General features: G+C 43.5%; 1 protein-coding gene across 1 annotated transcript; it reads left to right on the forward strand.

The window, feature by feature from the left end:
- Positions 1-722: 722 nt before the first annotated feature.
- Positions 723-13846, forward strand: MATN3 (matrilin 3; the record flags this gene model as incomplete). Its single annotated transcript, XM_010157277.1, has 6 exons — positions 723-1292; positions 5003-5125; positions 5525-5647; positions 6960-7082; positions 9111-9233; positions 13719-13846. Coding segments are annotated over 6 exons (1190 nt in total), but the record flags the coding sequence as incomplete, so codon positions are not given.
- Positions 13847-14244: the final 398 nt, after the last annotated feature.

A 14244-nucleotide genomic window follows, 5' to 3' on the forward strand; every position in this document is an offset into this window, starting at 1 on the left:
GCTTTTCCGTTTCGGTCTAGATTTCACGTCAGTGAAGAATTTTGGAAGCTAGAAATATGTGTGCAAATGTTCATTTTTACGTGTAAAATTACTTCATAAGTGATTTCATTTATTTCTCTGCTCTAGCAGCCTTAAAGCAGTAACACCTTCTAAAGAAGCCTTTATCACAGCGTCATTTGCATCTTTTTCCTCTTGGCCTTTATTTCTTCCTGTTGTGTACTTGGGATTGGGAATTACAAACAAGAAATAATTCCTAATCATCAGTCTATGTTATTACTATCCTAAAAAGTACTGTTAGGATCTGTTCACTATGTAATCGAGTGAGTTGCTTTACCATTTTATTTCTGTAGCTTACAAAAAGGGAATTCAGGCTTTATAAAAACAAAAAGTAAGTACATTTGTGTATCGTTGCTGCACTTCTGTGGTGACAGTCACATGGGGACTACAACCCTTTATTTCAATGATAGTTGGACATTTGTGGGCTGAAATGTGGACCTATCTGTTTATGCTTAGAAAAGTTCAATTATTTATTACTTGTCAGAATTAATATTTACGAATTTCTAATGTGTTGCTTACTATAACTTTAAACCTCTTCCTAAAGAACCAAGGGGGCCAGTGTTTGTTTGGCAGGAGTAGTTGCCATGACAGCTCTCACGGCTCTAGGGTGAGAGCTCCTGTCCTGTGCAAGAGATGACTCAAGTGTTTTCCTTCCTTCTCGACAGACACTGCCTGCAAGAACCGGCCCCTAGACCTCGTCTTCATCATAGACAGTTCCCGTAGCGTCCGACCTGAGGAGTTTGAGAAAGTGAAAATCTTCTTGTCAGGAATGATTGATACTCTGGATGTTGGTGAACGAACAACCCGTGTGGCGGTCATGAATTACGCTAGCACCGTCAAGGTGGAGTTTCCCCTCCGGACCTACTTTGATAAGGCATCTATGAAGGAGGCTGTATCTCACATTGCGCCCTTGTCTGCCGGTACAATGACCGGCCTTGCCATCCAAACTGCCATGGATGAAGTCTTCACTGAGGAAATGGGCACCCGGCCAGCGACCTTCAATATCCCCAAGGTGGTCATCGTTGTGACAGATGGACGGCCACAAGACCAGGTTCAAGACGTGGCAGCAAGCGCCCGGACAGCTGGCATTGAGATCTATGCAGTCGGGGTAGGCCGGGCAGACATGCAGTCCCTCAGGATAATGGCCAGTGAACCACTGGATGAACACGTCTTCTATGTGGAGACCTACGGTGTGATCGAAAAGCTGACGTCCAAATTCAGAGAGACTTTCTGTGGTAAGGTGCTCAGCCCAAGAGGGCAGTGTAATTTGGCTCCCTTTGGCTCCTACTGTGGTTCCACTCCCTAAGAAAGAAGTTCTTCTTTTTCAGAAGTGTTATGAATCCCATTTAAATATTTCCCTTGCCACCACTGGGCAAAGAATCCAAACTTCTTATTCACTGGAGGGCAAGTAATGGCCTTTTGTTTTGAATAGTGACCTTACCATGCAAGCACCAGATTTCAGCGGGCCTCCTTGTGCTGTTGGTCTGATTTAGCACGCGGCAACCTGTCTGGGATTCGGCTACGTGTACTTACTGACTCACCCAGAGCGCACACTGGAGCTGGGCATCCTGCTCGCTTCTTTTCCCATCTCGCTGGGCAAGTTAGGAGGGTGGGAGTGCGCTGCTGAGGGGCTCCTTGTAGATTCAGAATAGGAAAATCTTGAGAAATCTGATGGAGGATGAAGTGCCCAAACATGACAGTGGGTCATCTCCGGATGGGCGTTCATGCTGCAGGCGTTGCTGGGCTTGTTCAGTGTGCCAGAGTCACACCTTTCTCTGTCTCTCTGCAACTTGATTTAGGCAGGGAACAGTGGGATGGGTTGAATTGGACTGATTTGATATCAGGAAGAAATTCTTCCCTGAGAGGGTGGTGAGGCACTGGAACAGGTTGCCCAGAGAAGCTGTGGATGCCCCATCCCTGGAAGTGTTCAAGGCCAGGCTGGATGAGGCTTTGAGCAACCTGGTCTAGTGGAAGGTGTCCCTGCCCATGGCAGGAGGGTTGGAACTAGATGATCTTTAAGGTCCCTTCCAACCCAAATCATTCTGTGTTTCTGTGAATTAGCTTTGCTGTTTCGGGGCTGATCTTGGAAAAATGCTGGGTGTTATTTGGGTTGGGCTAGAACTCCTCTAACCTAGGCCAGTGTGGTTGTTACTGTCATTTACAGAAAAACATGTCGTGTATCTGGAGTATTTAGAGCTGCCTAAAGATAGCTGTGACACGGCCCTGCTCAGAGAAATCAAACAACTTTTTGACAATTAATAAAAAAGTCTGAAGTAGGTTTTTCTAGTAAATGTTTAAGGTAATTACCTGTAAAATAAGTCTCTAGCCAGTAACGGGTAAAATCAGGTGTAAAGAACATTGTAAGAGAATTAAAATAACAGCCATTTTCTTGGGAACTTGGTTGGCGACGTCTTACTCTGTTATTTCAGAGCCTTACTAAAAACTACCACTGTACCTTTTGAATAAGTTTAGTGTGAATAGACCTGTGTAGGACCATCTGCAGACAGGACACTTTGCCCAGTAATCAACCTAGGAAATGCCTGGAGGTTTGGCTTGACATGGTGTTGTGTTGCTGGTGTGACCACATCCTCTCTCTGGTAGCTGGAAGTGGGTACAAGTGCCCACCTTGTACGTGTGCAGTGAACAGAGCACTGATTTTCCACCTATGTTCTCGCCAAAGCAAGTCCTTTCATCGCACCATGAAAAATCTCTTGTTCTTCAGAGTAAACTTACTGTTTATTGTGCTGAAGCGTAGAAATTATGCCCCTACTGAGCTAGAGGATTACCCAAAGAGGTTTGACACATACACTTCCAATGTGACTGAGTTGCCTGCGTGCAGTAAGCCAAAATCTGTGGGATTCATGCACAAGAGCAGGGTAAAGGGTATAGTTTCTAAAAGCTCCCTACAAACCAAATGAATCTAAGAGGGACTTGTGAGACAGTGGGGTAAACTGGGTCTATTCCAGCTCCAAACTGCTTTTTGGTCAGAAATCTAGACTCACCAGTGACAATTACGATTTTTTTTGCTTTGGCCAAGGCAAATAAATTTGTTTGTAGAGTGAACTGAAAACAAGAAAACTAATGTTCAGGGGCAAAATAGTTGGCCAAGACCAAGTTTTTGATGCATTGAGAGCATCATTCAACATGAGACCATCCTGGAGATGGAAAATCTTAGCCTTGAATTAGTGTCCAAGTCAGTGGAAGCTTGACTTTCCTACCACAAGAATCTGACCATTTGAGCCTAACCTTCTCCGTTATGGTTGAAAATATCACCCACAGATTTTATTTGTAAGTCATGGAGGTGAATTCTCTTATTCCCAATGGTGTAGCAGAATGAAAAGGTGCTGTCTTGGTTTGAGATTTGTTTTTGCCAGTGGAAATACAAGACACATTTTCTATCAGCCTTACTGGGGACATCTAAATCTTCCATGATTTGGAAAATGGGCGATGTTGCCTTGCATTCAGAAAAAAACATGGGAAGATTTGAGCATTCTTGCTTCTCATTTCTTATCACACCACTATTGCTTTGGAGTTTGATCTTAGCAGTAGTCAGTATCCACATTGTAACTGCTCACATAAATAACGTCTCAGGTAATAACATACTTATCTTTACATTTTTCTCCTTTTTCCTTTAGTTTCGTCCTTCTTGCTTTTCTTTCTTTCTACTTTTTTCCTCCACCTTTTTTTTTCTCCACCTTTTTTTTTCCTTCTCCCTTCTCTTTACCCTTCCCTATTTCATCACATCTAAATTTGGTCATCTAAAAATCATCTAAGTTTTCGTATCTAGGTTTCCATTAGTCTGTGGAGAGCAACAGAGGCATCTTGATGTGACCAAAGAAGCAGCAGATCCAAAGCCAAACACACTGGAGAAGAACTGGTCAGAAGTTAATTAGACCCTCTGTGAAGGGAAAGACTGTCAGCACACATCGTGCATTGCAGCCTTGCAGCAGTCGTTTTGTCTGCCCTGTCCCCACCACACACAGCGGCTGCCGTCCATCCCGCTCCTTTTGGAACCCCTGTGTTCTGTGTTCGCTGTCTGAGGAGGCAGCCTTGCTGTTTGCTGGTCCCTGAAAACTGAATCTCACTTTCTCGTTTGCAGTTTCAGCTTCTCGGTTCTCTGAGGTTTGGGCATTATTTCTGTACTGCCCTTCAGTTAGGAGGTTCACGTGCCTGTAAAGTGACCTTACTGCAGAAACTTTCCTCCATACCCTCTTTTGGTCTCTACTTTTTAAACCTGATGGAGCAAGGCAGTTGTAGCCCTCACGTGCCCATCTTGGGCTGGCGGGTTTCTTTGCTAGCTGATACATCTGGACCATCGTTATGCAGACACACTCTTCATCCCTGAGAGACACTGCCTCCGAGCCAGTTTGCTCTTCCTCCTGGTCTTGATGGTCTTTGTTGTGCATTTTGTTTTGTTTTGTGTTTTGTTTTATTTTATTTTGCTTTTTGTTGCATTTCAGTTTCCTTTTTTTTTTTTACAATGCAGTAGGAATTAATAAATTAAGTTGTATGCCAGTAAGCAGAAGTTAGTAAACTGCCAGACAGTGACTGATACATTATTTAAACTGGTTGTTTGTGATAGAAAGGGACTTGGATACAAAAAGCCAGACAGTCCTTTTCATTGCCAAGTTCTCATTTCCAGTGTAATGTTGCTAAACGCTTAAAAACTCTCTCTGGGTTGCAGCCTTTTCAGTTCATCTTGTCTTTCTGACGCCACCTCAGCTGGTGAGTTGTTTCAGTGGTTGTTCCAGCGTCACCTCCTTTTTCTGGGTACAGAATGATGCAGAGGATGCCTGTAATGTTTTGTGACAGTGGCACAGCTCTGACATTTCCTACTGCTGATCAGCAAACAGTGCAACATGTACTTGTGAAAGCATAAATTATTTATGACTGTTTCTCTCCTTTGGGATGACTGAAAAGCCTTTTCTGTAAATGCCCTTTGTAGCTGTGAATGTCTGTGCCCTTGGGACCCATGACTGCGAGCAGGTCTGTGTGAGCAACGGTGGATCCTACCTCTGTGGTTGCTACGAAGGCTACGCTCTGAATCCAGATAAGAGAACCTGCTCAGGTATTGCTCCTTCCGTAGATGTGTTCAACTAGGAAAAAAAATCACCTTGTAACACCAGGAGCTACTTTTGTTCTTCTGTTGAAACAGTGAACCTCTGTACCTTCTGCAATAACAATAAATAATAAATAGAAGTCGTCTACAAGTAATGGTGAGAAGTAGTTTGATTCCATCACCATCCTTTTCATTATGCCTAAAGATCCATTCATCAGGGCCAGATGCCAAGCAAAGTCTTGAGATGTAGACACTATAGTTTCTCCTACTTCTTATTCCAATTGCTTTAATTACTATTGCCATTTCTGAGATGATTCCAAATCAAAACATATTTGAAAATGTGAATACGCACTCCATCCCAAAATACTTTTATTAACAATGAATTGTTTTCCTACATGTGTCTTGCAGCTGTAGACATGTGTGCACCTGGAAGGCACGAGTGTGAGCAGATCTGTGTGAGTAACAACGGATCCTATGTCTGTGACTGCTATGAAGGCTACACCCTGAATCCAGATAAGAAGACTTGCTCAGGTAAGAATTAAAGGCTACTTTAATATATGAAACTCATGAAGACATGGACGTGTTTTCTACGAGTTACCCGTATTATTTCTAGTTGAAAAATTGCTTACAGACATCAACTCTTAAAATGAGAATTCACCTGTAGCCTTTCCCCTTGGTTCCATTAACAATAAAATTGCATTTTTATTTAAATGTGTTGATTTGAAAAAATGCAGTTTGGCACTTACCATTTTATGGTCTTTACAGTACTTCATAAACATCACTTAGTCCCTGGGAGAGGATGAACCTAGTTTGGAGGTGCCCACCAGCACTGTGTCTCCACTGGACCACGAGTGCCACTAGTCCTTAGAGAACTTAAAACCTGATGGTTTTCCCATGTCCTTTCCATCTCTCCTGTTGAAACTCGGGGCTTTTTTACAGCCTGCTGCTTCTGTTAGAGAATCATAGAATGGTTTGGGTTGGAAGGGACCTTAAAGCCCATCTAGTTCCACCCCCCCTGCCATGGGCAGGGACACCTTCCACTAGACCAGGTTGCTCAAAGCCTCATCCAGCCTGGCCTTGAACCCTTCCAGGGATGGGGCATCCACAGCTTCTCTGGGCAACCTGTTCCAGTGCCTCACCACCCTCTCAGGGAAGAATTTCTTCCTGATATCTAATCTAAACCTCCCCACTTTCAATTTAAACCCGTTACCCCTTGTCCTGTCACTACAGGCCCTTGTAAAAAGTCCCCCCCCGCTTCCTTGTAGCCCCTTCAGGTACTGGAAGGCTGCAATAAGGTCTCCCCGGAGCCTGCTCTTCCCCAGGCTGAACAAGCCCAATTCTCTCAGCCTTTCATCATAGGAGAGGTGCTCCAGCCCTCTGAGCATCTTCGTGGCCTCCTCTGGTCTCACTCCAACTGGTCTATATCCTTCTGATGCTGTGGGTTCCACAGCTGGACACAGCACTCCAGGTGGCGTAGTTACTGCTACTATTGCAAGAAACAACCTGCACCTTGACACGTGGCAGGTTATTGCTCACCTCAGTGTGGTGTTTTAGCTTCATCCTTACTGGGGATATTCAGGACTGTTAGAATTGCTGATGAAAATCAGAATTGCATGAGATGTGGTTTAGTAATGCCTTGCAGGCCCAATATCTGCCTCTTCTATTAAATAATTAGTAATGGAATACAGTCGTCTGCAGCATAATATAATAACGTAGTAGGGCACTGGTTGAATCCTGGTTTGTATCCTAATTAAACTGTATTTATAAATGTTGAAGCAGTTAAAACACTTGAGTGTCTGGGAGGCATTAACAAGTTTCTTTCCTAAAACCTGGATCACCACAGCCATGGACATGTGTGCGCCTGGAAGGCATGACTGTGCACAAGTCTGTCTGAGTAACGATGGGTCCTACAGCTGTGACTGCTATGAAGGATACACTCTGAATCCAGATAAGAAGACTTGCTCAGGTAAGACCTGATTAAGGAAATGTTGTGTTCAGCTAAAAGCATATATCCATTAAAAACAAGGTTAATGTATGTTAGTTCTCTGATAAATTACCCAAGGGTTTCTGTACAACCCCTGAAAACACTGTGCAACTTTGTTTCTTCATATGCCCAGCAATAATTAGAAACTCATGACTCTTCTACAGTTGTGTGAAGCTTCTAATTGGTGTAATTAAAATGCTATTTGGCATTTCCCTGAGGACTTCACAGTATTTTCATGCCTATAGAGCACGAATTATCATATCTGCCTGAGAGAAGGATAATGGATTTGTGGGAATATATGATGGGTACTACCTGTGTCAGAAAACTCTTCAGCAGAAAGGAATCAGAATCACAGAACGGTTTGGGTTGGAAGGGACCTTAAAGACCATCTAGTTCCAACCCCCTTGCCATGGGCAGGGACACCGTCCACTAGACCAGATTGCTAATGATGTGAAGATGAATGGGAATGAGATGAAGGCGGCAAGGACTGTGCTGGGAGAGAGAGATTACAGTCTGTATCATCATGAGTGTGATCACTCTTTCTGGTGGATGTGTTTGGACCTCAAAGAGTATTCCAGCCTTAGAGCTGTACAGGGTGGAGAAGTGTTCTTTCCCAGTGCTGGGCTCTTGTGGAGAATAGAAGCAGAGATGTAGCTGGTACTTAAGCATGTACATAAAAGTATGTAGTACCTACAAATTAATATGTATTCTATATGATTTTCACTTGATTTGGGTTTGAACTTCACTCTTCATTTGTTTGGATGTCTCACCGATGATTTAGTTACACCAAATCCTGTTTTCCTCTTTGATCATAATCCCTTTCCTTTCTAAGTTTTGTGTGACAAAATGCTAAGGCTAGGCTTCCAATTTCAGGAGGTTCCTAGACAAATCTCCCCAAATTAAATTATAGGTCTTGCATCTCAAAGAGGTGAAGCTAGAGGGCCTCAATATTTCTTCCTGACTAGTTTAGGAGCTGATTTTGTATATATAGTGACCCAGATTAACTGTCACCTGGCATTTTATATAGAGGCAACATACGTGTGAGGGAATGTGAATTTAGTTCAGCATCTCCCTCAAGGGTCCAATCCTGAACCTCCTTTCATAGCATCAATTCTCCCTCCTGCATAGTCAAATTTCAGATTATTTCCCTAATATGCTTGCTTTTTTGTCCTTTTGAATCTCATTTTGCAGTATGCTCATGATTTCTCAACCACCCAGGTCTTTGTGATAAAATAAAAATAGTCCAGGTCAAGGAGGTGGGTCTTTCTGCCTTTCTTTTTTCTCCCTTTCTTTTTTCTCCCTTTCTTTCTTCTCCCTTTCTTTCTTCTCCCTTTTTTTCTTCTCCCTTTCTTTCTTCTCCCTTTCCTTCCTGCCTGCCTGCCTTTCTTTCCTGCCTTGCTCGCTCTCTCTTTCTTTCTTCTGTCTTTCCTTGTACCTTACTGGACGCCTCCTTACTGCAAAGATATCCAAATATAGGAACTCCTCCTCAGCTTGCCCTTTCAGAGTTGATGTGTTATATTTGGCAGAAAACATCAGCCTCACACATGAAGTACCCACTTTGTAACTGGGAGTGGGTGCCACGTCTCTGTTTTTTTTTTTAGCAGCCATGTATACTCTTCTGTTTATGTTCTTTTCACTCCATAAAAGTGTCTTATCCAACTCAATTAGAGCTGAAATAATGCCAAATAGTCTTTCAAAATCCAGATATTTGTTCTCTGAAATTCCTTTGGATAATTATTCTGTAACTGGGTCACTGCTAGTTCAGTTCCTTTTGCAGTCTGTTACAACTAAGTGTTGCAAGTATTTCAAGAATTGTGTTAATTTTGTGATGTTGATAGCCAGATAAAAAGACATTCTGTATACCCTACTGTGGCTAACAGCATGATGACGTGCAACAAAAACATTCTGGTTTGAATCCAGATGAAGATCTGTTTGCGAAAGGGAACTGCTAACACCAAGCAGGCTGAAATTTGGGTTTTGATTAAGCGTCTTCTCAAATGCCTTCCTCAGCTGCTGATGTGTGTGCACCTGGAAGGCACGACTGTGAGCAGGTCTGTGTGAGAGATGATCTCTTCTATACCTGTGACTGCTACCAAGGCTACACCCTGAATGCAGACAAGAAGACTTGCTCAAGTAAGAGCAGTGTGCTGTTCTCTATCCCCCCCGTACCCTCCCCAGCTAAGTACATGTACTGAGATAGCTCTCATCAGCAGGTTAGTATATTTGCATCTGTTTGAGAAACTTTCACATGCATTCGAGTATGGTCAGACAGTTCTGTGTCACTGTGATTTTTCAACTTCGATCAACAGTCAGAGGCATAAAGCACTTCATATGCAACAGTGCTAGTAACTGCTTACCGTTTGGTCTTCCTTTATCAACTTTTAACTAAGGCTTTCACTGTATTTAAAAAAAAAAAATTATGCGACAGTCAGCAAACTCAAAACAGAGGAATAATTGGAGAAGAGTTGGGGTCAGTCACAGTCTCACACTTTGCAGTCCTGTGGGAACTGTGTGCCACCCTGCAGGAGACAGTCTGAGGTGATGTCCTCCCCTCCAGGCTGAATTTCATCTCACTGTTTAAATTGGAAGTGGGGAGGTTTGGATTATACCAGGAAGAAGTTCTTCACAGAGAGGGTGGTGAAGCACTGGAACAGGTTGCCCAGAGAAGCTGTGGATGCCCCATCCCTGGAAGTGTTCAAGGCCAGGCTGGATGAGGCTTTGAGCAACCTGATCTAGTGGAAGGTGTCCCTGCCCATGGCAGGGGGGTTGGAACTTGATGGTCTTTGAGGTCCCTTCCAACCCAAACCATTCTGTGATTCTGTGATTCTTTAGCTTCTCAGTGACTTTGTGTTACAGTAAGAATGTAATCGTCTTAGAAGTGTTTCTTTCCTTCCTGGTCTCCTTACTGTAAAGTTATTGTGTACTGGAAACTTTTCCTTGCATGCCTTTGGCGATGATCCAGCACTTCACATCTGGTGAGGTTAGTCAGCTGCGGTCAGTGAGCACAGACTGTGCAAAGGACTGAGGGAGACCCCAGTAAAGCAGTTAGTTCATCTTGCTGTTTCAAGGCCAGATCAGTTACACATCTCAGTAGTTATGGTAAGATTCGTGTAGGATTGATGCCCAGCATGCACAAGCACTATATTATAGAATCATAGAATGGTTTGGGTTGGAAGGGACCTTAAAGATCATCTAGTTCCAACCCCCCTGCCATGAGCAGGGACACCTTCCACTAGACCAGGTTGCTCCAAGCCTCATCCAGCCTGGCCTTGAAGACATCCAGGGATGGGGCATCCACAGCTTCTCTGGGCAACCAGTTCCAGTGCTTCACCAAGCACTGGATAATCTTTATAATAGTCCTTATTATATGTTTATAATTTCCTTATGAAATGAAAATAACGGGGGGGATTGGCAAGGGAGGGTTCTGGGGCATGGGACTCTGTGTACTAGCATTTGGAGGCTGGTGGGGGGCCAGCAGGGAACAGCACTGGTGTCAGAACTACTGCAGTGCTAAACCATATGTTCTTGTCCACTCCTCCAAGATGAGTGGGGCAGGCATGAACTCACTGACTTCCTTCCCTTTACATGGGCAGTTATGGCATGAACTGTTGGCAGAACCTCTGCACCGTTTGATGTAGACTCATAAGTAAAGTTGGGCTGGAAAGGACCTCAAGAAGTATCTAGTCCTATGCCCGGGTCATAGCAGGAATAACTTGCCATTCCATCAAGTGGATAAGGACCCCATGTAAGTGCAAAGTTATAAAATAGGTACATAGAGCCAAACACCATCTGCAAAAATAGTAGTTTTTGTAGGTCTGGACTTAAACATAAATGCAGTGTAAAACAGAACTCTAGCATGATTTATATGACTTGTTGGGCATCCCAGTGGCAACGGGAGTGCCCAAGATTTTGAATATCAAATATTGGAAGACTCTACATTTCACAGTACGACTGTAGAAAACTTCAGGGGACCCCTGGGCAGTTGCCAAAGTTGGTTGGAAAAGTAATGTCGTTAAAACAGACATAACCCAAGGAGGATCTCTGTCTGTCACTGGAGAACTAAATGCAGACATGAAAAATTAACTGGCAGTGGTTGGAAACCAACCGTGTTGGTGTGATATTTTGAACTGGCCTTCCTCCAGCTAAATCTTGAACAGCTCTGCTTTGTACATCAACCATAAAGCCAATGGAACGTTCCAAAAAAAGGGAGCTGGACAAATACAGGTTTGGTGGAATCAAGGAGACACCAGTTTCAGCACTGGCTCTAAGACAAATGAATTTCTGCCCTGCTAGAAATGAATCTGTTCATAAACTTTTTTTCAGTGAAACACTGAATGAACAACCTTTTGAAATTGATATATTTCAGTCATTTTTCTGTAATTCAAGCAGCCATCAGTTTCCTTGCAAAATGGAAATATCAATGGCATGATTGAGAAGCAAAAAGAGAAACCAAAACAATTCAGAAAACCAGTTAAATTGTGTCCAGGTGTAATATTTCTACTGCTTAGCTGTTAAAATGCTCACATGATTTGTTTGGTGTTGATCAGATGCGCATTCATATAGCTACAGAAAAAATAATTGAATAATTCGCTGTCATTGCAAGCAACGTAAAAACATGTATAGAGACAGGTATTACATACAAGTATTCCTTCCTGATAACTTGTTGAAAGGGTATTTAATGATTGTAGACCCTCTTTTAAGGAGGCTGTGCCTTTGGAAGCTTACTCTCCTGGTCTCAGATGTAGACGGTAATCTCACTGCAGTAGCTGTGCTTCAGTAGCTGCTGATACGTTTGCTCTTAGCCTGCAGCAAGTGGTGCAGCTTGCCTTAACTCCGATTTTCCGCATGGAGTAGGTGAGGTTAAATGGCCTTTTGTGTAGCTGAGAACTCACAGCCACCAGCTGATGCCTGACCTGTAATTACACCACAATGAAATGATCATCTCTCTGACCCCTTTGTGATCATCCCTGGTTTTGTGGTGGATTACGGAGAAAAAGGAATTTTTGAGGACAGCTGAGGCTGGTCCCCAGTAAGTCTGGAAGACGGGGGGCAAGACCTAGGAAGAGATTCAGTGGAATCACTGCGGAGTACGGCAATGCTTGTTTTCTCTTTCCGAAGAGACTGATTGCTGAGTGGCTCCACCACTGATGTTGCTGTGCCTTTCTACTACATGTTAAATTCAACTGACCCATTTGAACATTGTTGTTCCCTCCATACATGTTCATGTGACATGGGGATGGAGTTGTGTTCACACATCTTGATGGATCAAAAGTGGTGCTCCCCCTGTGCATGTGTATTGCCAGTGTTAGAAACAAGAGCACTTGTGGGGAGATACGCATTGATGATTTTGTTTAACCTCTGCTCCTTACTCTTTAAAATTAACACGTGTTCCTGCTTTCATTTTTTTTTTATTACTTACAATAATACAAGATACTTCTGTATAAGTGATAAATTATTTTAATTCGTCCCCAAGGTGAGACTGAGGTATCTAAATTCCAACCCCATCTCAGATACTGATCCAAACCAACCAGTTTCTGACACTGATGGAGTCTTTATGTGCATAAAATCATAAAATGCCTTCCTGCTTGGCTTGCACCACCACACCCCCCCAAACTGCCCCCCCGAAGGCTTAACTTAGGACTTCAATGCATTCTTAGAAGTGCTCTGTTTGGAAGCGATAGATACTCCAAATGCTGTTACATTCCAGGTTGGACAGGGCAGCAACCTTGATTCTATAGAGCTAGCTAGCTATATTTAGACTGTATTTAGATATATTTAGGTATGAGGAAGAAATACATTTCTATGCAGGTGGTGAGGCACTGGAACAGGTTGCCCTGCGAAGCTGTGGATGCCCCACCCCTGGAAGTGTTCAAGGTCAGGTTGGATGGGGCCTTCAGCAATCTGATCTAGTGGAGGGTGTCACTGCCCGTGGCAGGAGGGGTGGACTAGATGATTTTTAAGGTCCTTCCAACCCAAACCATTCTGTGATTCTTCTGAAAAGAAGCCCAACCAGCTAGTCATCGCCTTAAATACAGCTAATTAAGTAGATCCTGTTTACAGTGATGCCAGTGGGGTTCCTGTGTGGATAGTCTGATGGCCAAAGTACTACTTAGGAGATGGAGACCTGGACTGCAGGTTCTTCTTAGTCTGCAGCACTTAAACACATTCTACTGCCCAGGGCATACACCTTTTGGGGTGGGGGATATTCTGGATGAGAGGGAGAGATAACAGGCAAAGGGAAGATTCCCTCTAGCAATTAGAGTTGATGGGAGAGGCTGGTTGGTCCCTGCACATCTTTTTATATTTTGCTCAATAATGGTCTAATTTGAAGAGTGCAGAGGATCAAGGTAGGCAGGCTAGGAACTCCCTGCTCTGCCTCCTCCTCACCTAGAGTCAAGCTTTCTCTTGCCTGCCCTCTTTCTGGACTATGACACTCATATCTGTGGCTGCACACCATCCCCTCTTCACTGCCATCCCTCCTTCCTGACTGCCTGGGGTCGCAGTGCTTGCTGTAGTCTCACACCATGGTTCGACTCCCCTTGCAGAATCAAGCATTTTCCTGGGATTTAAATGTTTGATAATTGTCATGAATACTTGAAATGCTGTCTTCTCTCTTAGGAACCATAACAAGCAGTCTCATAACAACTGAAGAGTCCTGTAAGTGTGAAGCCATAGCTGCCCTTCAAGACTCAGTCACCTCACGCCTTGAAGCTCTGTCCACAAAATATATCCTTTTTCTTACATGATTTTCTGCATTCAGCTCTTTACTAGTATTTTAGAAGTAGTTGTTTTGATTTAAGCCAGAGAAGGAGCATGCATGCCTCAGAACAGAAAGTATTTTCATGGTGATTTAAGAAAAGTTATGGAGCAAAATTTTGGTTGTTGCAAATACCATTATGTTTTCACATGTCATTGAAGGACTTCAGTATCAAGATAAAGTCAGTCTCTCCACTGTGCCTGGCAAGATCATGGAGCAGATCCTCCTGGAAACCATGCTGAGGCACATGGAGAAAGAGGAGGTGATTGGTGACAGCCAACATGGCTTCACCAAGGTCAAATTATGCCTAACAAATTTGGTAGCCTTCTATGACAGGGTTACAGTGCTGGTGGATAAGAGTTATGGTCGGGAGACCAGTGATGAGCG

Source organism: Eurypyga helias, unplaced genomic scaffold (assembly GCF_000690775.1).
Source record: "Eurypyga helias isolate BGI_N326 unplaced genomic scaffold, ASM69077v1 scaffold40898, whole genome shotgun sequence".
In the NCBI taxonomy this organism is placed as follows: domain Eukaryota; kingdom Metazoa; phylum Chordata; class Aves; order Eurypygiformes; family Eurypygidae; genus Eurypyga; species Eurypyga helias.